Consider the following 27,885-nt stretch of genomic DNA (forward strand, 5'->3'; position numbering starts at 1 on the left):
TGTAGGCTAGTTTACCTCCCAGTGTTAAACTCCGTGATTACGAATACTTCACAACTTGTATAGTAAAGTGACATTACATGAAGACTTCATAAGATATATTTATGAAATATTTACAAAGGCTGGAGAGAAAAATGACAATGTGCCTTTGCGATTGTTGGACTTTTATTTTGACAAGTTGTCATTCTGTCTTCCACATTCATGAAAGGTTTGGTATGAATGTTGAGTCATGTCTCATGAAAGTCATGAATGCTTTATGTGCAGTTTGACAGCTGCTATGAATGTGTTATGAACTCACCCGTCAAGTAAAGTGTTACCGACCTACTCTAGGATGTACTACAACTTGGAAGCTTGATTCGTGTGCCAGGCTACACTTTAAATTTTAGGCCAGAATAATGCAGAAATGAGTAACGTTAGCCTAGGCCAAGTAAACATACTCTGTAGCCTATGTTGATGACACAAACGTTATACCTCAACTTCTGTACGTGTGTTTTAACAATACTTTGGTCATATGGTCCGTTTCCAAACAGTATGGCTTTTATCAGGTCCCTTTCCACAGGTGTATTTAATCAAGAGCCAGATAGTATCTGTACAATATGATTAAGCTAGACTACTGTATCTGGTTAACGTTAACGTTGGTTAGTGAGCAAATGTAACGTTAACGTCGGTGATTAGCTGGGAGCAATGTTAGGTTTGATTGTCGTTAGCTAACGTTATCGAAACCTACGGCTAACCGGTCACCTTAAAGTTGACGACATACAGTAGCTGCTAGGCCTATTAACGCTGATAAGGTGGGTGCTAATGTTAACTATTCCCCTAACGTTATAACGTTAGTTTGGCTATTTGTCACCTATCATTTCATACAACATAATGTTTGACGACATAAATGAGTCAAATGCCAAAAATCGGACCACTTACCGTGTCTGTAATTAGAGAAGGACAGTCAGTTACGAGCAAGTAGCCTAAAGTGGGATCACGGCAGGCGATAAGACAAACGTTCAGAAGACTCACAGCTCCAGTGGTAGAGGTTGATTGCGTTCAGCTGCAGGTCACGTCAGAATGCTAAAAGTTGCCGCCAAAGCGGTCAATGTTAACTCAATGGGAATTTGTTGCTCTTTTATCGTAAATATCTCAAAAAGTATAAAGTTCACAAATGTAAAAAATGCATTGTACAATTGTCCGTTACAAGACCTTTGTAGGAGTGTTTGAATGACGTCAAACGGTTCAGTGGTTTTAGTGTCATTAAACGTCAAACTTGGTCGGAAGAAGAATAATAAAAGATGATAATAAGAAGAACAGTGATAATAGTCCATTGCATTTACATGCAATGCAATAAAATGCCTAGGAAGAACAGTACAGTGCATTTTCATGCACTGTAATAATAGCAGGAATGGCGTTGCCATGGCATGAGCAAGCAGTCACAGTAACTTGCATGGTAATTGGATAAAGAATGGCTGACATATAAGCTCATTTACTTTATCACAGTACCCCTAGAGGCCAAATTACACCAATGTCCTTGTGCGTTCTCACAATCAAGTGCTAAGTCCCTGTACCAAGTTTGGCTTTAGTACATTAAAGCGTTGCTGAGATATGAGCTCACTTTCTTTATTACAGCGCCCCTAGAGGCCAAATGATGCAACTTTCCTTGCACGTCCTCACAATCAGGTATCAAGTCCCTGTACCAAGTTTGGACTTCATACATCAAAGTGTTGTTGAGATATTAAGTCAAGTCAAGTCATTTTTTTTGTATAGCGCATTTCACATGCACAGAGTGCAACCCAAAGCGCGCCACACATAAGACATTGACACAAAAGACAAAAGATGCCGGACATAGGGGCGTAACATATTTGATTAGCTGTCATGGGCAAATAAACTTGAAAATGAAAAATCTGACAAGTATTGTTTGTGCTGCTCAGTCTGAAGATCACCTCCCCCGAGTTCCGTGAAAATTGGATGAAATTTGTGACCACTGACACTTTTCGTAGAGTTTGGATCAAATCCAATATGGCAGAGGTCCAATATGGCGGAAAGTGACGCGATAGGGGTCCATGAACTCAGGATGGTCCAAGGATTCAAATGCTAATTCAATTGTGAAAATCAGACAAATGAGGCAAGGATCACAATAGTCAAATGCGTGAAAGCGAGTCCAGTTCCGACCTATTGGTGGCGCTACAGTGTTAGAGTTCTGTAAATTGGCGAGAGTGATCATGGGACAGTTCTGGATCAGTGCGCTGAAATTTCCCAGCGGTTCAATTTTCGGCAACATTTTGACACGTTGGTAGCGCTAGACGTCTGGGTTTAGAGGTCCGTAAATGAGTGTGTCCAGAAACTTTCTGCCAAATTTCAGCAATGATTACCCAGGCATTCTATGGGCTGCCATAGCCTCCAATGGCAGATTTATAATAGGAAAAGGTAGTAAAACAATGGGATTCTGCAGCTTCGCTGATAGACCCCCAATAATCAGGATTTATATAGCATTTTTCATAAACAAAGTTACACATTTCTGGACAAAGGCAGAAATATCAAACAGACCGTAAAAGTAATGCATTTTCATGATAAAATTACATTAAACAGATACAGTGCTGTGAAAAAGTATTTGCCCCCTTCCCGATTTCTTCTATTTTTGCATATTTGTCACACTAAAATGTTTCTGGTAGTGAAAAAGTATTTGCCCCCTTCCCGATTTCTTCTATTTTTGCATATTTGTCACACTAAAATGTTTCTGGTAATCAAACAAATTATAATATTAGACAAATATAACCAGAGTAATTACGAAATGTAGTTTTTAAATGACGACTTCATTTCTTGAAGGAAAAAAGCTATCCAACCCTACCTGGCCCTATGTGAAAGTAATTGCCCCCTTAGTTACTAAATTAACCAACTAACCAAATTGAATTGATAATATGATTTAACTTCACTAAATACACACAGGCATGATTACTGCCAACCCTGTTGAATCTAAACATCAGAACCTGCCTGGCAATGTGAAGCAGTACATGATGCTTTGATATAAAGAAATTCAAGAACAGATGACAAACAAAGTCATTGACATCTATCAGTCTGGAAAGCGTAACAACACCATTTAAAAGGCTCTGGGACTCCAGCTAACCATGATATGAGCTATTATCTACAAATGGATAAAACTTGGAACAGTAAACAAAACGGCATGGTAGGAAAATGTAATTTAGAGTCCCAGACGTTTAAAGGGACAGTGATCATACAACATAAATACTTACACAATTGTGAGTATCAAATATGAAATATTTTGAATATTCAATTTGCATTTAGTAAACAAATGCATGTAGAACAATGAGAATCCAGTTAATGGTGAATTACTGTATGCGTCACTACTGTACATTCCCTACAGTCTCAAAGTTGATAGTCAAAAGAAACTGATCAGAGGATATGACCTCTTGCTGGGGCATGCTTTTGTCACAGGTCTGAGAGGTAGGTGGGGGCTTGATCTATCAAAGATGAATAAGTTAACAGTAAGATCTTGAAGCTAAAACCCTAAATGTACAGGGAGCCAGTGAAGGGAGACTAGTTGTGCTCAGGGGACTATGCATTGACCTGGCTCTTGATTCTTATATGTGTATGGGGATTGATGGTATTTTATCGATATTGATGCCATTGCCAATTCTACGTATCTGTCTGATTCTTTATCAATACCGTATCAATATTATGTGTGGGAAAAGGTAGTCCTGTTCAGTATCAACACAGTTAAAACACAGGAGATTTTTTTCCTTTTTTGTAATTTTGTCCTTGTCGCTTTCTGTCCATGCAAAATCTTATCAACTTTCTTATCTTTTACTCTGCACATTTAAAGTTTGCATTATGTTTTAAATTCACTGCAAGCACTAGCATTTAAATAAACTAGCAAGGAAATTAACATGTAGTTTACTTTCCTTTGTTGTTCACATATAATAAATGTGTGTTCTGTTTTGTATTCAGGCCGCAGTCGTGGTGCAATCATCTCTCAGTACTATAACCGCACTATGCAGTTGCGCCGCCGCAGGCAAAGTCGGCCATCTATACGTGACTTTTCCCATTCTTCCCGGCCCAGTATCCGTGGTTATGGTGGAGTGGAGTCAGACTTGGGGGATTTACATGAAGAGGGTGAGATGAATCCCACAGTGTATCATTGATGAGCATGACAAAATCATTGAGGACTACTAAATGCTTTTGAATGCGGAAATAAAACAAGTGTTTGCTTTTGTGTGTCTTTGCCATGTGTGCAGAAACTAAGAGAGAGCGCCTTGTGAATAACCTGCAAAACCTGAGTGTTAGTGATCGTGTGCGAATGCTTAGGGCTATGCCCCTAAGTGTTTCAGAGAAGACTGAACTCAGGTACATCTACAGATCTTTCCTGGTGTGCCACTGACTTATTTATCTAATGGTAATATAATGTGTTATCTTATTCTATCTCGCTATGCTTCCTCGTAGTCTAGCTCCTCTGTTGTGGTCCCTAGGTGGAGACACACGCCACTCTAATAATATTGGGAATAATAATGATGATAATAATGATAAGGGGGAAGCCATAGAGCAGCGGTAGTGTCGGTATCCCAAACCATACTGACCTAGTGCCTACAGGGAGCCAGGCTCGATTCCGGTCTGAGGTCATTGCTCAAACCAACTCCCCATCTTTCTTCCACTCATTTCCTGTCTACTCTCCACTGTCCTGTCAATGAAGGCATTAAAAGCCCAAAAATAAATATTTAATAATACTAATAATAATAATAATAATAGTAGCACATTTAGTTATATAACACTTTTCATACAATTAATGCAACTCAAAGTGCTTGAAATCACAACAAATAAAAAAAAGTAAGGCCAAATATATTTGTTTGCCTTACCGTCCAAAATCATTTTTTACTGGCAGTCAAAGAAAGATCATTTTGGAAATTGTGACGGCCTGCTGCGTGCTCCTATTCAGACCCATGTAAAGGCTCTCTCTTTCAAGACCGCAAAGATTCTTCCTCATCAACCGTTTCTGAGTAAAGATTGATTATGTCTAGCCTACAACGCCATGCAGACAGGCCTACATCTGTTATCATGAACTACTGCAATAGGGTTGCAAGGCAGAGATGTGAAGTAAGGTGATGTGAATGTGAGCTGTCATGCTAAAATTGGCGATTTTGGTTACAGCAACCAAGCATATTTTTAAGGATGGCCTAATAAATAAAACACACAATGATAAATAACACCATCTAAAATTCATGAAACAGAGAGAGGTTGATATAATTATAGCTTGTGCAGACTTGTTACTATAATTGCAGTCTAATGGATTAACAGCAAAAGGAGAATAGGAATGCAAATCTCAATGCCTCTGCTATACAGTACTGTGATTTACAGCTGTTATCAGCCTGCCTCTTATAAGCAGTCAAATTTGATTGGGCTTTTCTCTTCCTGTCCTAAAGATGTGTGTTCTCTGGGTACTGAAAAGCATTTTTCTATTAATCCTTCCAGGCATCTGGCACTTTGGCATAAAGAGCGTTCATTTTCTAGAAGCAACATCCCTTGCTGCAGTCAATTTAAATATTATCTGATCATTGTAAGTATCCCACCTGCCTTTTATGCAGTCTTCAAATCTCCCCAAACTTTAATGGCAGCCTTTGTAATAAAAATCTTCAGATATCTAAAGAGATTGAGATATATATATATATATATATATATATATATATGTATGTATATGTATGTGTGTGTGTGTGTGTGTGTGTGTTAATCATTTGTAATCTCTTTCTAGGCTGCAAGACAAACTTGGTATAGTTGGCTGTCACTACTGTCATCCCTGCAGCTTTGGCAAACCGCACTGAAGACAGTGAGCGGACGTTTTGGCACAGGCGTCCTCTCGTATTTTGTTTTCCTTAGAACGCTTCTTTTCTTCAACATCTTCCTCTTCTCTGTTACTGGGCTCTTTTTAGTACTCCCACAGGCTGTGTTCCCCCCAGTGCTCTCCAACACCACAGGACTGTCTGGTCTGGAACTTCTCACTGGAGGGGTAAGTGATCTTCAAATGTAATTGTTTTGTAACATACCTGTACACATTAAGGGATAATTCTGGCTTTTTCAATCTCTCAACCCTGTCGTTAAATGTCGTAGGTAGTTTTATTAGGGACAAAAACAAATCAGTTCAGTAATAAGCTATCGAGGCTATTTTAAAAAAAATGTGATACATGAAGTATAATTTGTTTTCTTTTTAACAGAAGAAAAAGTAAATCAAAAAAGTAAATGTTGCATTTACCTCCATGACTGCTTTGCACATTATTAGCATCATCATAAACAGCTTTATGTGATCGTCATCCAGAATGCTTCTTAATAGGGCTGTAACGGTACACCAAACTCACGATTTGTACTCGACTTTTCATTGCCAACAGTATTAAACTAACCAACAATATAAAATATTAAGAAGAGCTCTTTTATGAGTTAAATCGAAACAATGTAGGCAATTATTACCGGCCTTTATTTGTCCGAATCCCGGCTATAAATAGAATCCTGGCCATAATTTGAGGATTTAGGTATGCACGCGTGTTTCAGGCATAGTACAAGCACTAATCTCTGACTGAAAGTGTGCACAACTAGTGCATTTACATAACAATATTTAATACATTTTCCCGGGGGTGACACCCCCAAACCCACCGAAAAAAGGTCTGACTTTTGTCGGTTAATATGAATTAACATTTAAAAACATGTTCAATTATATATATTTTCATAAATATAAGTCGCACCTGACTATAAGTCACAGGACCAGGCAAACTATGACAAAAAAGTGTGACTTATAGTCCGGAAAATACGGTACTGAATTTCTGATATTCATGACAGCACACTTTATGCAGATTATAGCCTACTGTTTCTATTACAATTCTACCTCTTTAATTCAGCTGTCTGGTTAAGCCTGGAAATATTGTTGGTGCATAGTTGGCTAGCTTATCATACCAGCTTTTTCTCCTTGGGACAGGCCCTATTGAGTTTTTGAAAACATTGGTATTGAGATGATCAGTCAACTTGAATGCAAGAGTTTTAAACAAATGTTTGCAGCATGCTAACTGTATGTACACACCGCCGCCGACTTGAGCTTCCAAAGATTCAGGAAGTCATTTATTTTTAACTCATTGAATGCCAAGCTGTTTTCGGGAGCTTTGTCCTAGAGTGCCAGCAATCTAGACCATTGTTGATGATTTTTGTACAGCCACAGCATATTCTGTGTTATAGCTATGAACACATACAATGGATCATTTAAAAGGTGTTCTCTCGGTTAAGCTCTCGGTGGGTGCAAACAGTGTATTTCTACACGCCTCTGTTCTTGAGAAATCCCAAGCTAAACAGTGGCTAGTTTCCATCAAAATCGCTGTTTTTTTTCTAGAAATGGAGATATAACGTCTTTCATGAAATATGAAGTGTTGCCTGTTACTTACTTATGTAAACTTTCCGGGAAGTGATCAGCGAGACCTGGCGAGACTGCCACCTAGTGATAGACCCACGAAAATGGCCTGGTTTTGACCTGACGTGCATGTGTCACTGATTCGACCCAAAGCGGCAACCGAGTTATGATAAAATGTCCAGATAAAATGTCCAGATTGTGCGTTTTCATGAGTTTTCGATCGTCATATATTTCATTTCCATTCATCACAGAGTTCCCAAAATCACATATAAGTTGTGTAATTTTAAAAAAAAAAGCTAAAAACATAATATTACGTTTTTGGCACTCTACGCATTGGAAGGTAAAACGTAATATTACGTTTTTGGCACTCAATGAGTTAATGGAAGCCGGATTCTCTCAGCTGCAAGAAGCGGCAAATCCGTCAGCGTCGCGTTTTGGGCGTCTTGGGTGACTTGAGTGTCAAGCAGAAAGTTGAAAGTAAGTCAACTTTATGGTAATGAGCTATGACGTGGTTCAGCGACCAACGACCAGCAACCAATCGGAATAGACGGCCTTTAAATAAAGTAGTAAGATAGAACATGATCAAATGTAGAATGCTTCGATATGCATATCGGGGCAGCCGTGGCCTACTGGTTAGCGCTTCAGACTTGCCGGTTCGAATTCCGACTAGTAGGCACGGCTGAAATGCCCTTGAGCAAGGCACCTAACCCCTCACTGCTCCCCGAGTGCCGCTGTTATTGCAGGCAGCTCACTGCGCCGGGATTAGTGTGTGCTTCACCTCACTGTATGTTCACTGTGTGCTGAGTGTTTCTCACTAATTCACGGATTGGGATAAATGCAGAGACCAAATTTCCCTCACAGGATCAAAAGAGTATATATACTTATACTTACTTATACTTATCGCTACAGCCCTACTTCTCAAATGAATGAGCAAAAAGTGTTCAATATGTATACTCCAGGACTTCAAAAAACATTCTCAGTGTCTTAGTTGGACTTTAGCAGCTTATACACCCAACATACATTTTTCGTACCATATTTAAAATGCACTCAGAATTTGTTTAAACAAATATTTTCATTTAATCATCAGTCTTCCCCGGCTGGCAGGACTCGAAAATATTAACGCTGAAATATGGGAATGTACTGCAGTAATGTCCAAACGTGACCAAAATCATCAAACACGTCAAACAGAGATGCTGTTTGACGTGTTTGATGATGGTTGTCCCTTATGAAAGGAAAATATATTTACCAATATATTGAAATATATTGTAATATATTATTTTATGTATTAGAAATACATGGAATAATATATTGATGGGGAGGAACTTCCGGGTCACACTACAGATGGCTGCTTGAAACTTGTGCTCCCCGACGGTTTTGATCTAAAAACCCTGAAAACACTTTTGATAAGAATAAAGCGAGAATTAGCGAACATGAGCAAAAAACAGGGTTAACTCAAAGGGCAAGAAACCACAATCTACGAATGAAGATACTGAAGAAATGTTACAACACATCGCTAGCCAGGGCAACTCCCCTCTCCCAGGTGAAGAGGAGGGAGCGGATGCTTGCAAAGTATACTGAACAAACTCAAGGACTTCAGACGGGATAACATGACTTGTTATTGGGACTGTGTCACTGTTGCAGCTGTGTGAATGAAACATTGCAGGTCGTTGCCAATACACGCCATTTCCAAAGATTTGTGAAAGATTGTTAATCAATCCTCTCTGGATTTGTCATGTCAAATCGTAGTTGCAAGTTATTAGAACACTTTTACCTCACAGCATGTTGTCACTCATTCAGTCCAGCTGGCGTCAGATCAGAGTGTTTGCCAAAGGAGAGGCAGAGAAATACTTATCAATTCATTATTGAAAAAGACTAGTGTCTGTACATCATCAGTTAAAACAGGTATGCTAATAAACGTACAAAAACAAGCGCAAATTCACTGACTGTTGACTTATCAGATTGTTGGTTAACTTTACTGGCTAAGTAGCTAGTTCAGATCTGGCTACAACGAATGGTGTAACAAAGGTGCTCTTATCTTCTTTACGGATAAATTCTACACAAACAAAAAATATTATCATAGGTCTATTTTCCTGCAATGTGCTCTAATAAACGGTGCAACAAGTAGCCTAGGCGCTTGTCAGTGACAACTTTAAAAAGTCCCAGATTCCAGATGTTCCAGCTCATGTTGGCTACCACGTAGAGTGCTACATGCAATATACCAACATAACAAAATATTGAAAGAGTGAAAAGACAGCACAGGATGCATTGCAGTGCATTCTGCCCTGGTGTTGATAGTATAATTAAGGCATCAATAGTTTTTCGATCTGCATTGGGCTACCTTGATGTTGACTTAACGTTCATTGGGCTGGCTGAGGAGTCCTGACTGGACTGCATAATTCTGTGAGATCCATCACTGCCGTCCTGGGGTGCGTTTCCCAAAAGCATAGTTGCTAACTAAGATGCATCTTCCGTGGTAGCATCACTGCCAAATCTGAGTTGACAATATTTGGGTCATGTTACAGATTTTTTGTTCCTTGTTTTGTAAAAAAAAAAAGTTTCGTTGGATTCCGTCCATGGAGGTCCATACAATAAATTAATTTATGTGTACATTTAGTCACTGTACACCCATCAGCCTGTAGATGGTGGTGTTGAGCGAAGTGGTTGTTGGTAGAGGATGATGATGTTGAAATGTACTGTCTACTGACATAAAAAGCACAACTGTCAAACACTCTCTGTCACACACACACGCACACACACACACACACACACACACACACACACACACACACACACACACACACATAAATACACCCACACAGAAACACACCCACACACCCCACAGTTGTGCAAAATTCGAATGGCAATTCTGCTTTCTGTTTGCTAACTCAATTGAAATGCAGGTGAAATTCAAGAATTTAATTGGAATTTAAGAGCAAGTTTCAATAACATTATGGAATTTTGCACAACTCTGACTCACTCACTCACACACACACACACACACACACACACACACACAAAGACACACATACCCCCCCACACAAGTGTCTGACATTGGCAAACTTGTGGCAACATTTTGTAGCAAACTCATTTGATTGCTACAAATCAACCACAGGTTTGCCGCAAGTCGACCACAGGTTTGTTAGGGAACTAGATGTACCGCATAGCGGTACAAAATATGACCGCCGCTCAGTCCTGTACATCCGTTCCGCGAAAATAAATCACACTTCAATTTGTCTCCATATTTTACTCCATCCCCCACTCTTGAAACTTTTGTGTATGCTTATTTGGCATGCCTGAGTGTGTGTGTGCGGCTGCACAGAAAGTACCCTACTGGTGCTGAAAAGGTGAATAGATTGTAGAATAGCCAAAGAAGATGTAGAATTGTTATAAAACCTTTAAAATCTCTAAACAATCACAAGTAGGGCAGTTCATCACAGTTCATCCATTGCAACTGGATTGATGAAAGGTCACTTACACCTGTAGGCTACATTGTATTTGGGAAAAGCAAAAGGTATCAGCATAATGTTATTTATTTATTTATTTTTATGTATTTATAAACAAAACCATCTCTGTCAGTTCCATGCCGTTTTCAACAGCTATCAAAAACAAAGGTCATTTTTGGATGGATGGATTTTTTTGAATGTTTCTTCTTCTACATAAGATTTTAGTCATCTTTAGTTCATGTAATACTTTATTGTCAATGCACAAATTAAGTAACAGTAGTCTGAAACGTTATTGTTAATGCACAAATTAAGTAACAGTAGCCTAGTCTGAAACGAAAATGCTGTTTTACATCTAACCAGTGGTGCAAATAACTGACATGTCCAAATGGGCCTTGATGAAATGCGCCGCTAGACTGTTCATACACATTTTAACGGGCCAAAGTTGAAGAGCTTTTGTCCGTTATTGTTAGTGCAAATATAGGCTGATTCATGTTCCCTTGCATTGTTTAACTGAGGTCCATGGCTAGTCTGGCTTTCATCAGACCAAGCTCAATCTTTTAAGAAATCAAAAATAAATAGCGGGCAGATCAGGCTGGGTTCACCCAGCCTAGTCCATAGGCACCCGATATTGTTTAATTTTCCGATTGAGATATACACGCTCTGGCTATTCTAAATGCAAAAATGCATCAGGGAGTTATGACAAAACGGTAACTAACAAACTAGATCCTAATAGAAAGTTGTTAGCTTCCCTAAGCTACAGGTAGGATTATAAGGTAGGCCTAATGACAACATAAATTGTCAATAGGCTATGCTGGCTTACACAAATAAAATCTCCTTTGGAAACCAATGGCTTACGCCTTTACAGTATCAAGCGGACTTAAACTGTCATATCGCGGGCTTAAAAGTTGTAATAACATTCACGCAGCTCCATGAGTCAAGGAAAGCGAATGAAGTAGCCACTTCTAAATGGGACCCACTACACAGTAGCTTAAGGTGTTTTGCTAAAGCAGCCATAATGAAATGAAGGTGTCATTGTTTGGATACTTCACACACACGCGTGCTTTTTAATTTCACAGACTACAACTACCAAGCTGTAATCAAAGCACATCGATTCCCCTCTCACACCCTGCACGACTTAAAAAACAAAATAAACAGGCGCCTCAGTCTCACGCATGTATAGGCAAAACTGTATCAGACCGGTGTAACGTTGGTAAATCTTCCATTGCACAGAATGATTTTGTAGCACGCAATAAATGACAGTCGAAAGATACAAACAGTGCTGCTATACATTTGCTTGGTATAACCGCATTTATAGTTTTCTACAAATGCAATAAATCAAATGCCTCCATCACTCAACCAACGCTAACGGTAACATTACCTAGGTCCTTATTGATATTACAAGATTAACGTATCTGCAGTAAAACCAAGCATGTCCGATAAACATCCTCAGATTTATTTCGCTTCAAGAAGAAATGGGAATTACACTTCATGTGAACATCGTCCTATCCTTATTAGATGTTCGCGGTAAATTACAGTCCTTGTATGAAGCGCCCATTGTTTTTTTCAACCCACTTTTAACTTCCAACAAAATTACGCCTCACTGCAACGATCGCCATCTAGTGGACAAACGATAAACGACCAATACTGAAAATGCAGCCATGATGATGATGATGAATATTTATTTTGGCTTTCTTTTTTTTTAATCCTACTGATTTTCATTTTTACCGGGGCAAATCACAAATGAGTGATTATGAGCCAGGTTGATGTGGGCCCTTGAGACCAACATACCATAAAAGATTCACAGAGAACTGTGTCTGCCCTACCCTCCTTTCGGGGTCCAGTCCAGCTGGGGGCTGCAGATGAAAACGAAAAAAATGACGGTTCCATGCTATCCATGTGGGGGTACATGCCCACCAAGTTTTGTGTACCCGGTCTTTCAGTGTCCCGGAATCCTTGTTGGTGTACGCCACTAAATGTACACATAAATTATTTTATTGTAAGGCCCCCCATGAACGAAAGTACACAAAACTTGGCATGCATTCAGAGGGTGTCATAATGATCCTACACTTTTAATTTCATGCAGTTTTAACCTTGTCAGCCAGAGATATTGAGATGAAAACACCTAATTTTTGCTTTTTCATTTTTAACTAGGTGGCTTATACATGAAATAAGTGGTAATGGGATGGGTTGACATGCCCCCTTAAGACCAACATACAAAAAAAAAGGTGGACCCCCTAGGCCCCACGGTTCTCGATATTCACAGAAAACTGTCTCCGCCACCTACAGGCCAGTTGGTGTATAGTAATATAAATTAATTTATTGTGTGGCCCCCATGAACAAAATTCCACCTAAACTTGGCGCATTCAGAAGGTGTCAAAATGATCCTACACTTCCAATTTCGCGGCAGTTTTGACTATGTTAGGTCACAGATACCTACAATTACAACACCTCATTTTTACTTTTTTGTGTTTAACTAGGTGGCGCTATACATGAAATTAGTGGTTATGGAATGGGTTGACATGGCCCCTTGAGATCAACATACAAAAAAAAGGTGGTCCTCCTAAACCTTACGGTTCTCGAGATATTCACAGAAAACTGTGTCTGCCCTACCCTCCTTTCGGGGTGCAGTCCAGCGTGGGGCTACAGATCAAAACGAAAAACGATGGTTCCATGCTATCCATATGGGGTTACATGCCCACCAAGTTTTGTCTACCCCGGTCTTTCAGTGTCCCGGAATCATTGACGGAAATTTGGACATGCGAAAAAGAAAAAAAAAAAAATCTGACTAAACCTATATGACCGCCGCTTCGCTGCGCGGCGGTCATAATTAAGTCTAGTCATGTAGACCCCCTGTAGATCTTCATTCTTTTAAACTAGTTAAGTAACTAGTTAGCTTGCCGGCAATGTACTTCTAGACCCTTCTTTCACTCTTATTGGGAAGCAAGACTGCCCAACAGGTTAACCCTTCATTGTCCAATTTCACAATTGAGCATGTCTGACTAAGCCAAGTCCATGGATCAATAAAGACTCAACATTAGCTTCTACTGTACGTCTTCTGAATCCACATCCAGAAAATTACTTAATAGCAGAATACAGAAGTCAACAGCCAAACTGGGAGAACGACCTTTTATCATTAACACCAAGTTCCTCAAACTTTGAAGACCTTAATAAAATGGTCACCTGCTATGTCGGCACAGGACATATTTGTATTATCTTATAACCTGAGCAAGAGTGAGGGAGATTTTTGTAATATTTGTCAATTCTACAATATCTGTGTCTTTTCTATGGCTTTGTATACATATACATTTGTTTCTTGTTTTATTTATTATTCTGTGTACCATACACAGTATGGTACAGTCATCAATTCATTTTTTTCTTTTTCACACTTCCTTTATTTCAGGGTTATTTCACAGAGTCAGTCATGTTCTATGGATACTACACAAATGTCACGCTGAAGAAAGACTGTGTTTCAAAAGAGTCCATTTCATCAACTCTAAGTGAAGTAGGGTGTCATGGAGGTCTTTCCTACAACATGCCCCTTGCCTACTTCTTTACCATTGGAGGTACCTTCTTTGTCACCTGCATCATTCTTGTTTACACGTAAGTATTTATTCCTTGTCTTTTTCTCAACTAAGAAGTATGATTCCATACTATTCCATTCCATGATTAGGGATAGATTCGGGGTCAAGGGAGCAACTCCGGGATATTAGTTGACATTGAATCAGTCTACTTTAGGACATATTTCACTGTACGATTGTACAGCGAATTGTATTAGAATGTGACAAATTTGGTAACACTTTACTTGACGGGCAGATTCCAAAAATAATTCCGTGGAAATGCATGGATTCCAGTTGCTGCTACTGGAAGCAACTGGAATCCATACATTTCCATGGAATTATTTTTGGAATCTGATCCCTTATCATACCTGTTCATTCATACTCGTCGCTCGACTAAATTCACGATAAGCGGCGAACGATAAACTTCCTAAAGGTACTGTCTGTATAAATTGTCTTGTAAATAAACTACCAGTGCTTTTTCAAAGTTCTCAATGTCTCGTTTTAAATGTCAGGGCCCTCGGAAGTCTACCAATGAAGTGTGGAGCTACTTTGAGCCTCGTAAATGGTGTAAAACAGTGATTTATTTGCATGGCTAACCCAAGGCACTCCCATTGAAAACCTGTTAGTAGCATCGGCTAACTAGCGCCAGATTTCGGAGTGCAGGGCACAAGCCGAGATGAGCTATGAGACAGAAGTTCACACTCGGTATCATGTTTCAACACACTTTAGGTTCATCAACTCGTAACAGGGTGAACGTCACTTCTGCATTCGCTTCACAACCCTCTATCGGCTATAACTGCACTATGCAAGTTTGCCAGATCGGGTAGCGGATCTGTAGTTCAATGGAATGAGACATAAGACACTACAAATTTGACTTGCTTCTGAAGTCGCAATACATCATACTTTTATAAAATCATGCAACATACTCTACCTTGTCTGTGGACATCATTATTTCCAAAGGCGGTGCTGGATAAACAAATAGACAGAGGAAAAGTACTTTGGTGTTGCTTTAAGCAAATTTGGCCTAAAAACAAGCAAATTTGGCTGCCGCTACATTGAACAAATTTGTTAATTAATAAGAAAATGTATCAAAAAAATAATAATTAAACTTAATATAAGATTGTAAAGGAGTGTGCCCGTGCAGATGGTTGGTCAGAGTGAAGGATGCAACGGAGGCGGTGTTGTCAAAAAGGCTTTTCGTTTTATTAATTTTCTTAAGCTGCCGGCAGGTGTTCACAAACAAACAATGATGACAAACAAACAAAACACTGAGACAAACCTAAGAAATACAGGGTCGATGCCCACGCATCTCTAGGCCTACCTCTGAGGTCTTTTGGCATGACCTTTCGCTTCAGAGGAAAATCTCCCGTTTGAGCTAAACAGCCCCCATTTAAAGCACAGGTCTCAACCATGAATCGGTAGAAATCAATTAAAGGTGCCATGTGTAAGATTTCAGGTAAAAATATCCAAAAAATTAGCTACACACATCAAAAGAATGAGAAGAAATAAGGGCGATGATGTCATTAAAAAAAATGACAAGGTATAGTGCTGCAGAGATATCAACCTGAATTAGCATGCTAAATTACTAGCCACAGCCCGACAGGTATCATAATACCAGTTTCGGCCATGGGAGGCGGTATGCGGGCAACATAACCGCCAGCCAAACTGCAATACATGTTTGTCGGTTGTTACTTTAGGGTAGACCAATTCACTTTCTGGAGGTATACTGCCCCCATCTTTTATGGAATGTGGAGTATGAATTGATTTTCTGGCGGACATTACACATGGCACCTTTAATGCATATGCACATTATTTCGATAACACAACACACAGGCCATACACATTCACATGTCCCCAGTCAACATTTCTGTACAACAATCCCACGTAGCGCTAATTCTTGGCTTCCCATATTTGTTTGTAAGAGTCATTGTCCGTGCTGCAGCGGGAAAACTGTCTTTGTCCGTGACAGATGCGCTGCACTCTGTCACAAAGATTAATACACAAATTTTTTGCAGTGTACTGCCCCAGTCCAGGTTGCATCAGTTTCACTTATAGTAACCTAGAGAATATAGGCCATTTGAATCGGCTTTGATGTGTAAGCACCACTTTTGTTGTCAAAGTATTGCATGATATATATATGAATAATTTATTTCCTCTGTATTTCCTCTTTGTCAGTATGTCAAAGTTATTTGGGCAGAGTTTCAGGATTGATAAGTCTCAGAGTATCTTGGCCATGAAAGTTTTCTGCTCCTGGGATTTTAAAGTCATCAAGAAAACGTCTGTCAAACTGCAATCAGAAAATATCTCCACATTGCTTAAAGTAAGCATTACAAGGAGCAGGCTTAACAATAATTTGCTCAAATAAACTTTTTTTTTTTTCACATTAAAAAACACATTACACATTATTATATTTGCAACTCTTTTCTAACCATTTTTATGGATTCCAGATTCCTTTACGTACAAATGTATTATGTCTTTTTACTCACTTCCTTTCTTGTGTGCAGGAGCTTTTAGCAGAGATCAGTCATAAAAGGGGAAGCACCCATCCGTCAAAGGCTAGGGTGGGATCTCAATGCATTTGCTAGCCTGGTCCATGTGTGTGGGAAGCATCTTGGCTTCTTTTGCTGTCTACTACTTCTCTGAATATATGTATGAGGTAAACTATGAATAAACTACACTGCGTTGTATTTCAGCATGATGAAGTACATTGTCTTTTTCATTTTCATGCAAAGATAGACATAAGAGGACATTTGTTATTTTCAACCATCATTTGCAATGATTCAAGAAAGTTTGTGAACCCTACAAAAAAACATAAAATCAAATAATCTAATATGTGAAAAATCAAGTTTCAGAAATCTAACACTTGGTTAGATTTTACTAGATAATCAGTTTTTGCAGTGTGTAGCTGCTGGCTGCAGCAACTCGAGCTAGGTAAAACCGATTATTGTTATTGTGACCTTGAGAAACGGAGATCCATGTGAAAAATCGCCGGTTTCTCCTTTAATAGTTTAAGAGAAAGACACATGCCGAGTCACCCTCTGCCCTCTACAACATTAAACATGAGTAGCTGCATCCCTGCCTCATAGGATCTGACAAAACATCCTTGAATCACTCCAGCAGCATAAACAATACGATTACAACTAGTGAATTGAAATGTCTCTCCTTACCATTGTAGCCACTGAGAAGGATAGTCTGTCTGTCTCCCTTCTGCTCTTACCCTTAATTTCTCCTCATATGGAAAAGATTGTAAATAATACCGTAAGCAGTGTTGATCATGCCAACACCACAACAAATGTTGGATGCACCTAGCAAAATCTTTCTGCTGAAACAATTCTGCTGTAAGTGCATGTTGTGTGTGATGTCTGTATGCTACTGAGACCTTTGAATTTCCCCTTAGGGATCAATAAAGTATCTATCTATCTATCTAAAATTGCATTGCTAGCGCAAGCTGGCGATAGCTAATGTGATTAGCTAGCAAAATGTAGCCTTCCTTTAAGTTACATTTCTGGAGGCTTGCCACTTCTAGCAAGCAAACAAAGGACACCTGCAAACTAAGCTGCTAGGCAATTCATTTTGATGGTGCGTGGTCCTGTGAAGTACAGAACCTACATTTCTATTCACCACCCAGGTTATGCACTATGTGCATTGGTGCCCCAAGCTTTCACAGGACAAGATAGCCAACTATGTCAACAGAGAACATGAGTTGGCCTGTCAGGAAGCTTTTTATCAGTGCCACCTGTGTTATTGATGGTTCTTGCATGGCTAGGTAATTAGAGAGCAAAACCCTATACTGCTGCTTCATGTGGTAATGAATGCTGTGTACTTCAAGTAAAACCTCATGTATTCAAGAAAGGCCAAATAGTTGGTACTTTGATTTCTTGTGAAAAAAAGAGGACTAATCAGGAACTGAATTATGTCTCATCTCATGATATGCACATAACCTACCAATAATATTTGTATCCTTTTCTATAGGAGTTCCGAGCAAAATACAGCAAATCATCTGACAGCCCTAGCCTGCTTGCTCTGCCTGTGGTAGTGTCAAGCATTAATCTCCTGCTGCCAGGTTTCTTTAATATAGTCGCCTCAATGGAGAAGTATGACTCACCCAGTGTGCGCACCTATGTTTCTATTAGCAGGTAACCTTCTCAGACTTTAGAAGCCCCATTTCAAATCCAGGATGGTCTCTAACTAATACATGTGTTGTCCTGTTTTTTTTTTTTTTCACATTAAAAAACACATTACACATTATTATATTTGCAACTCTTTTCTAACCATTTTTATGGATTCCAGATTCCTTTACGTACAAATGTATTATGTCTTTTTACTCACTTCCTTTCTTGTGTGCAGGAGCTTTTAGCAGAGATCAGTCATAAAAAAGGGGAAGCACCCATCCGTCAAAGGCTAGGTCGGATCTCAATGCATTTGCTAGCCTGGTCCATGTGTGTGGGAAGCATCTTGGCTTGCGTCTTTGCTGTCTACTACTTCTCTGAATATATGTATGAGGTAAACTATGAATAAACTACACTGCGTTGTATTTCAGCATGATGAAGTACATTGTCTTTTTCATTTTCATGCAAAGATAGACATAAGAGGACATTTGTTATTTTCAACCATCATTTGCAATGATTCAAGAAAGTTTGTGAACCCTACAAAAAAAACATAAAATCAAATAATCTAATATGTGAAAAATCAAGTTTCAGAAATCTAACACTTGGTTAGATTTTACTAGATAATCAGTTTTTGCAGTGTGTAGCTGCTGGCTGCAGCAACTCGAGCTAGGTAAAACCGATTATTGTTATTGTGACCTTGAGAAACGGAGATCCATGTGAAAAATCGCCGGGTTTCTCCTTTAATAGTTTAAGAGAAAGACACATACCGAGTCACCCTCTGCCCTCTACAACATTAAACATGAGTAGCTGCATCCCTGCCTCATAGGATCTGACAAAACATCCTTGAATCACTCCAGCAGCATAAACAATACGATTACAACTAGTGAATTGAAATGTCTCTCCTTACCATTGTAGCCACTGAGAAGGATAGTCTGTCTGTCTCCCTTCTGCTCTTACCCTTAATTTCTCCTCATATGGAAAAGATTGTAAATAATACCGTAAGCAGTGTTGATCATGCCAACACCACAACAAATGTTGGATGCACCTAGCAAAATCTTTCTGCTGAAACAATTCTGCTGTAAGTGCATGTTGTGTGTGATGTCTGTATGCTACTGAGACCTTTGAATTTCCCCTTAGGGATCAATAAAGTATCTATCTATCTATCTAAAATTGCATTGCTAGCGCAAGCTGGCGATAGCTAATGTGATTAGCTAGCAAAATGTAGCCTTCCTTTAAGTTACATTTCTGGAGGCTTGCCACTTCTAGCAAACAAACAAAGGACACCTGCAAACTAAGCTGCTAGGCAATTCATTTTTTGATGGTGCGTGGTCCTGTGAAGTACAGAACCTACATTTCTATTCACCACCCAGGTTATGCACTATGTGCATTGGTGCCCCAAGCTTTCACAGGACAAGATAGCCAACTATGTCAACAGAGAACATGAGTTGGCCTGTCAGGAAGCTTTTTATCAGTGCCACCTGTGTTATTGATGGTTCTTGCATGGCTAGGTAATTAGAGAGCAAAACCCTATACTGCTGCTTCATGTGGTAATGAATGCTGTGTACTTCAAGTAAAACCTCATGTATTCAAGAAAGGCCAAATAGTTGGTACTTTGATTTCTTGTGAAAAAAAGAGGACTAATCAGGAACTGAATTATGTCTCATCTCATGATATGCACATAACCTACCAATAATATTTGTATCCTTTTCTATAGGAGTTCCGAGCAAAATACAGCAAATCATCTGACAGCCCTAGCCTGCTTGCTCTGCCTGTGGTAGTGTCAAGCATTAATCTCCTGCTGCCAGGTTTCTTTAATATAGTCGCCTCAATGGAGAAGTATGACTCACCCAGTGTGCGCACCTATGTTTCTATTAGCAGGTAACCTTCTCAGACTTTAGAAGCCCCATTTCAAATCCAGGATGGTCTCTAACTAATACATGTGTTGTCCTGTTTTTTTTTTTTTCAATAGGAACCTTATGTTGAAAGTGAGTGTCCTTGGCATTTTGTGCTATCATTGGCTGGGTCGCATTGCAGCTAACCCGCAGAGTCTTGTGGTGAGATTACCTGTCAAATCATCTCGAAAATCTATATTAATGCGAATGTTATCATAAATGCTGTCATAGCATAGCTCGCAACTCTCACGCATTGACTGTGACATTCATTCATTTGATTGGCTCCACGCGATCTCTCACACTAATCGAATGCGTGAAAGTTGGCAGCTATGCCATGGGATTCAGACTTTTATTTTTTGGGCTTATCCTGGCTGTAAAGTTATCACCCTTCTTGACTTTAGGTAATATTCATAGCAAGCTAGCCTACAAATGGTAATCAGTGTTTCCCACAGGTCTAAAATATATTTGCGGTGGAAGCCAACCGTAAGGGTCAGCACATGTCAGAAAAGACATGGTCTACATGTGGTGAACAACAAACACATTTCTCTTTGTTGCCCCTCTTGCAATAACAGAATGATAGGAAAGGGAGGGGTTAAGTGAAGCAACACTGTCGACTAGTTAATTGATTGTGAATTGTATAATCTCTCAGGTGGATATAACAGAAAAAAATGCTGAAATGGGTCGCCAAATATACTGGCTGCTGATTATATACCTGGCTGGTCCACCCAAGTAAAATGTATGTGTGGGGAAACACTGTTAGTGAAACTTCATAATTCTTCTGACACATATTTTTTTAGAAATAGGAATTTGACTGAGTAGAACATCTTCCCTGTTCAGGGACCAGAAAGTTGTAAAATGTATAAATTATGTATCTGAGTTAAAGTCTTTGCTGTGTTTTGTTGACAGTGTTGGGAGACATTTGTTGGCCAGGAGCTATACAGATTCCTTGTGATGGATTTCATCTTTACTGTACTGGATACATTCTTTGGGGAATTTTTGTGGAGGTGGGGCCCTCTGCTTACTTGAAATGTTCAAAAGATGAATTTCTCTGCAAAGTATTCTACAACCTTCTCTGTCTGGTTATATACAGTGCCCTTCACAGTTATTAGCACTCCTAGTAAAGAGTGATATAAGAAATTCACCTTATGGTGAATTAGCTTAATCTCACACTGAAAATCAGAGACATCCAGTTGAAGTACTTTTATTCTGAAAAAAATACTAAGCAAGAAATATATATATACATACATACAGTTAAGAACAACATTTTTCATACCCCTGGCAAATATTGATTTAATGCTGATTTTCTCTTTATCAATATGTTTGTTCTGACTGAAAATGACTGTCACATGCCACAATGTGGGAGAAACATGGAATTCAAAAAAATAAACGTTTTCATCTTTTTTTAACATTTTCATGAAAAATGGCATGTCCAAAATTATTCATACCCTTTTTTAAAAATCAATGGAAACATCTTTATTTGCATTCACAACTCTCAAAATGGTTCTTATAATATCTACCAAGCCTCTCCATGTCTCCACAATGATTCTAGACCACACCTTTTTAACAGCAATCGGTGGGTTTTCAGTCAGGAACGATTATTTGCCATTATTCCATGTTTCTACCACATTGTCTTTAGGGATGCACGATATATCGGCGGCCGATATATTATTAGCCGATAAGTGAAAAAATGAAAATATTATTATCGGTCCGATAACAGAATTCTGGCCGATAATTTGCGCCGATATCTTTTAAAGTCCTAATATAGGCCTACGTAAGTTCTGGCTACACTGAGCTAGCCTACTTGAGCTTGGTTGGCTATACTTTTTCTTCAATATAATGTCAGCGGTGTGAATGTATTTCACCACTCTAACAAAATCTGTGGATATGCGTTCATTTGGGATTCTCAAAATCCTCTCGTGAATGATCCGCCATTTAACCTTAACAGAGCGGAGCTCAGCCCTATCTAGAGCCGTCTTGTGCTGGTGTGTTTGCACTTTACTGCACTGGTCGGGGAAACAAATAAACAAACTCGTTAGTGGGACGAGTACATAAGTAGGCCTAGTTATAAGTTGTGTTTTAGTATTATATTTGCATTACTTTAGCTTGGGTTTTGTATTATTACCTCGAAATATGCTAATTATTCGTGCTTCAGTTCCAGACAAGTCATCATAATAAGTTATTAAAACCTTCGGGGCTAACGCCTTTCATTTCTGCTGCAGCAGGTTGTGCGCAACAGAGTGGATGGACATAAGATACAGTCTGAGGAGTTGCAGCTTTATTCAGTTACCCGCAGTTGAAACTAAACCTAAGTTTCCCTCACAAACTCTGATTTGGTCGCTATACTGTAGCTTATTCCAAGCTGAGACGTTTATGAGCGTTTAGTCCTAAATGAAAACGATTCAAACTCTCTAGCCACTCACTCGCAATTCACTGACGTCAGGTTCACTTAAAGGAGCCACACAATACCGTAGGGCTAGGCTACTGTTATGTTGTTGACTGCCATACTATTGAGGACTATTATGAGTTCTGTCCATCATTTGGTGGTAGGTAAAATTACTGCAATAAAATTATGCTTATTAAATGCTTTCCCCAAATCACTTTTCACATTTTTTTTTCAAGAGTAATATTATCGGTTATCGTATCGGTATCGGCCACAACAAACCAATAAATATCGGTTATCGTTATCGGCCCTAAAATTCCATATCGGTGCATCTCTAATTGTCTTACAACCTTTTGGCATGTGGCAGTGTCATTTTAAGTCAGAACAAACATATTGGTCAAGAGAAAATTATATCAACATTAACATTATATCAATATTTGTATATATGTACTAGGGATGTCAAACGAAAAAAATCTTATTAATTACATACTCTGTGATTAATTAATGTAAAGTAAATGAATAACATGCATCCATTTTTGCTATGAACATATCAGTGTAGTGCTTGGTGTCAGATTTTTAACATGATAAATGCAAATGAAGTTTTCACTCACTGTCAATGACATGTGCAGTACCCTAACACCAAGGTAATGTGTAGTACAGTGGCGGTTGCTGCTCTTTGGAATAAGGGAAGATCTGATAAAAATGGTCAATTATTGAATTAATATTATTAAGGTGCTATATTGTTCTTTGAGGGCAAAAATTATCCCAAAAGCCAGAAACAGTATACGAGACATGGCAGCTGGCTTGGCTACATTTTACCAGTTTACGTTGGTATGTACCTAAGTTTACATAGGCTATTTGGTAGCCTACTAGAGTTATTTCATCTGCCTTGCTGTTTTATTTTGAATCTCCCCTGGTGGGGAAGACTATCAAAAGGTTTTTAAAATTCAAGAAAACATTAGCATAATGTAGCCAGGCTACATAATTATATAGCGATCTATCTGGCTACAACTTAGCCTAAATACACAACTGAAACAAAAGCAAGTCACAAACTCTGTAACTCCACATTACAGGTTTTATTTACAGTAGGATATGTACAAAAACAAATCAAACCGACAGTATTGCTCACAAATATATAAGAATTTGAGCTGCAACTTGCCTTGTCTCTCGACTTCACGTGCCAACACTAACGTTAACGCATCCCTGACTTGAAACTCTTCCTCTCCAATCGCGATATGCTGCCAATCAAAAAGAGTCCAGATACTATGAGGGTTCCTCCAATCATCATACAGAAGCTCGGCATCCGGTGTCCGGGCCGGGCTTCCCTGGAAATGCCGAAACCACTCTGTAATGCCACTGAAAGTCCAGTGAAGCCGAGCGTCTATGGGGTTTTTGATGGATCGTGTCGTCACAGCAATGTTTTAGGGGTGTGAAATCACGATAGATGATCGACAAAACCTTATTGCTGAACGAACTAGCCATAAGTTTAAGACGTTTTTAGCATGTTCTAGTTGGAATAGTAGGCTAATGTAATACAGTATTATTTGATACAATTTTCTGTGGTATTTTAGAGGAGGCTGAGCTTCCCCTGTAGTCTTAGAGCAATCGCCTCTGGTGTAGTATACCCCCCATGATTTGTCCTTTTTTTTGGCAGTCCAGGATAAGAAATACTGTAGAGCAGTTCAAGTAGTTGAGTAGAAAAAGATGAGACTAAGGGCCCGTCCCATTTCTATCCCCTTAAAACTTCCTCTTGGTTTTGATTGCCCTCAACATTAAAGCCCCCTCGACAAGGGAAGTGGAGGGAAGATCTTTCCCTATGAAATGGGACACCACTATATAAATTAGTGTAGCGAACGTGCTCACCTACGTCACGCGCAGCGCCGACGTGTCTACCGGTAGTAGCCTGCTACTATTTTCATTCAGGAACATGCCCGTTCCAGCGGTCATTGTTGTGTGGGCTGTGCTGGTTTATCTACGTCTGGTTAATCAACAAAGATATTTGTGTTCATGTGAACGCCAGAACACACACTTAAATATTGACGAAACTACCCAGATCAGATATATAACGTTATTTGATGGGCAGACTCTCTCAAAGCACTCAGCAGATATCATGACATCGTCAGATAGCTTCGTGAGATATTTTCTAACATTAGTGTTCAAAACTCAACAGTCCATCAGATGTGCATCAAACTAACATATTCCAACATATTTCGAATTTTAATAAGCTTATTTGCGAAAATATATGAAAAATTTGGCCGACTCGCTGAGCTCGCACGGTATCCTGGGTAATTTCATCTCCCACTTCGTTTTAAGCCTGCATCGGTCCTGGCTATATTTGGAAGGTTGATTTTAAGGGGAAAATAGCACTTCCCCTTGCTCCCTAAAGTAATGGGACACCTTAGCCCTACACGTGCACGCGCAAAAACGAGGGTTAGGGCAAAAATCTAGGGGTAGGGGAGGTATTGGGACCGGCCCTAAACAGTAGGAAAAACGAGACAAAGAAAAGCAGTGTACAAGTGAGAACGGAATTGTAATGTGTTATTGGAATGAAAATAAATGTAACTCCTTCAACATACTTGTGAAGACATTTTGTTTCGAGTGTGCAACAAATGTAGTCGATTTAGTAAGGGAGTTCGTCGGTTAGTTAGTTAGTAGGTCTTAGGGTAGGTTAAGTAAACAATACGTTTGTAAAGTTAACTTTGACAAGGCTGGCGGCTAGAATTATTATCATTTAAAGCAGTGGTCGCCAACCCGTTGATAGCGATCGACCTGTAGATCTTTAGGACGTAGCCTACCCAGTAGATCCCGAGAATAACAGGAAAAATAAAAGCACAGTCACCAAATTCTCGCATGTTCGCCAACGTTTACAGGGCCTAAATTTCAGCGCGGGATTGTGGGTATAGCGCATGGTTTATTCAAGACCCACAACTCTAGCCATCATAATGAGAGAAATTATCGCACACATTTAACATCACTGTCTGATAATGTTAATCTAAAAATGGAGCGGTGTGAATGCGGGACCGGACGGACCAACTTCTGACTTGTAACCCCATGCAGAAACGTGCATCACAGCACTTTGCAGGTGCGCTCTCTCTCTCGCAACAGTCACCGCTGAAGTCAAAGTATGCTAGGTGCTTCTACATCAACTGCTACCTGACAGGAAATTAAAACGAAAGTTTAGCGATCAGGAACTGTCAGGAATTTGTTCTCCATTTGAAGAACATAATTGATTGCGGACGTGCACAGACAGCTACAGACACGGAGCACATTGTAGGCCTGGTTAATTTCACTTTCTAGAGTGTGCATTCATGACGTGAAGGATGCTTCATACCAAAACAGTGATCAAACATTATCAAATTATCAAATCATGTAAGTAAAGACTATATTAAGTGTTGTTATCTCATTGACGCCTGTATAAGGGGGTGGAGGATGTGATATTTTTGACCTGATACATTTGCCTAATTAAAAGGCCTTAAATTGGAAGCATTTTGGCTTTGATTCTCTTTTGACACTTCAAGGTAGATCTTGCCTTTGTTCAGGTCTGAGTTCAGGGATCTTGGGCTCAAAAAGGTTGGCTAACTCTTACCTCTGGATTGCTTTGCATTGAGGTAATACTTCAAACTTGACAAACTCGACAAACTTGACAAACGGTAATTCCTTACTGCAGAAATAGAGAATGATGTTCCTGTGAACAGGAGTGGTCTGGGCATTTTTTTTAAACGTAGGCTAAATGTTTCATTCACAGGACCAAGCAGTGCTTTCTCGTCTGGTTTTATCAGTCACCATAGCCAGACTGCACTGGGTCAAATGTCACTACAAAATGTGATTAATCAGCGGTAATTGTTTTATGCGTTATCAGTAGTTCATTAATTACTAAAAGAAATCCCCTAAAATAATAAAATAAAATATTAAAAGTAATTAATTAATTGAAATTAACATTTTGACAGCCCTAATATATACATTTATTTTAACAAAGTCACATACTGTATGCCACAATTATTGGCACCCCTAAATATTATAATCATTATGTTAACTAAAGCATATTTTCCATTTATATTTAACTAAGTTTATCAGTGTCTATGAACATTTGAAGTAGTAATGCATGTATTAGCATGGGAAGAAGTTATTTTATTTTATTTTTTTTGTGGGATGTGCTGAAAATTAAATATGTAACACTGTTTGCTGTAGTTAAAACAGAGCCCCCACATATTCAAGTAACAATGTCTTACAACAGCACATTTCCGATTTTTTGAACATGGGGGCTCATGAGTCCCTTCAGGGCGGAACAAGACCCCTCCGCTGCGCGTCGGGGTCCGGTTCGCCCTGTCTGGACTTATTTTCCCAGTAATGACCGGCGTTCTATACATTATCCCTTACTTAACATAGGCCCGAACGTTGGGAAGGCCCATCCATGTGAATGGAACTTTCTGCAGCACTCTGAAGAGCCGTGTAATAAGGGAAATTAACTAATGGGCCGCTGACTGTCCTTGCTTTGGGCCCGTTGTTGGCCAAGCAAATTAAACTAGAAATGCAATTCCAAGGAATTACCAGTGCATGAAAATGCTTAAGTTGTGATGTAAAATATCATGTATAGTTAAAACAGATAATACAGAGATGGTTACTACGGTGATGCTAGGATAGACATGGTGGTTGCATAGCTTAATAAAAGTTGATAGTTTAAAAGTAGACTGTTTAAAAGCTGAATGTAGATAGTTTACAAGTTGTTGATAGACAGTAGATAGTTTAAAAGTTGTTGATAGACAGCTAGTTTAATAGATAGTTTAATGATAGTTTAAAAGTTAAAGGTAAATAGTTTAAAAGTTGTTGACAGACTGGAAGTTTAATGAATGTTGATATTCAAATAGTTTAATGGCTGTGTATAGGTAGATATTTGACAATAACTGAAAGTTGGAATGGCTCTGATGTTTGCTAGCAGTTATGCTAAGATTTTTAAATATCTTAAACATCTTTACTTAGCTAATGTTTTATAGCAGTGCTAGAAATGCTAACATGCTAACCATCTTTATAGCTAACGTTTTCTAGCAGTTTTGATAAACATGCTAACTATCTTAGCAATGCTAACTATCTTAACCATCTTTACTTAGCTAACTTAACTAACGTTTTCTAGC

At 39.1% G+C, this 27,885-nt stretch overlaps 1 protein-coding gene across 5 annotated transcripts in view; it reads left to right on the forward strand.

Moving 5' to 3' along the window:
• The window catches only part of tmc6b (transmembrane channel-like 6b), an 82,610-nt gene that overhangs the window by 33,145 nt on the left and 21,580 nt on the right, over positions 1-27,885 (forward strand). For all 5 annotated transcript variants that reach the window (XR_007194552.1, XM_048252422.1, XM_048252424.1 and 2 more), the window contains exons 5-14: positions 3,949-4,113; positions 4,236-4,344; positions 5,464-5,548; positions 5,741-5,995; positions 14,219-14,418; positions 16,551-16,695; positions 18,723-18,878; positions 20,199-20,362; positions 20,454-20,538; positions 21,283-21,380. Coding sequence is in view for 4 of the 5 variants with exons in the window: in XM_048252422.1 (XP_048108379.1) it covers positions 3,949-4,113; positions 4,236-4,344; positions 5,464-5,548; positions 5,741-5,995; positions 14,219-14,418; positions 16,551-16,695; positions 18,723-18,878; positions 20,199-20,362; positions 20,454-20,538; positions 21,283-21,380 (1,462 nt within the window). In the remaining variant the exon portion in view is untranslated. The remainder of the gene's footprint in view (positions 1-3,948; positions 4,114-4,235; positions 4,345-5,463; positions 5,549-5,740; positions 5,996-14,218; positions 14,419-16,550; positions 16,696-18,722; positions 18,879-20,198; positions 20,363-20,453; positions 20,539-21,282; positions 21,381-27,885) is intronic.

This window comes from Alosa alosa, chromosome 9, assembly GCF_017589495.1.
Source record: "Alosa alosa isolate M-15738 ecotype Scorff River chromosome 9, AALO_Geno_1.1, whole genome shotgun sequence".
NCBI classification, from domain to species: domain Eukaryota; kingdom Metazoa; phylum Chordata; class Actinopteri; order Clupeiformes; family Clupeidae; genus Alosa; species Alosa alosa.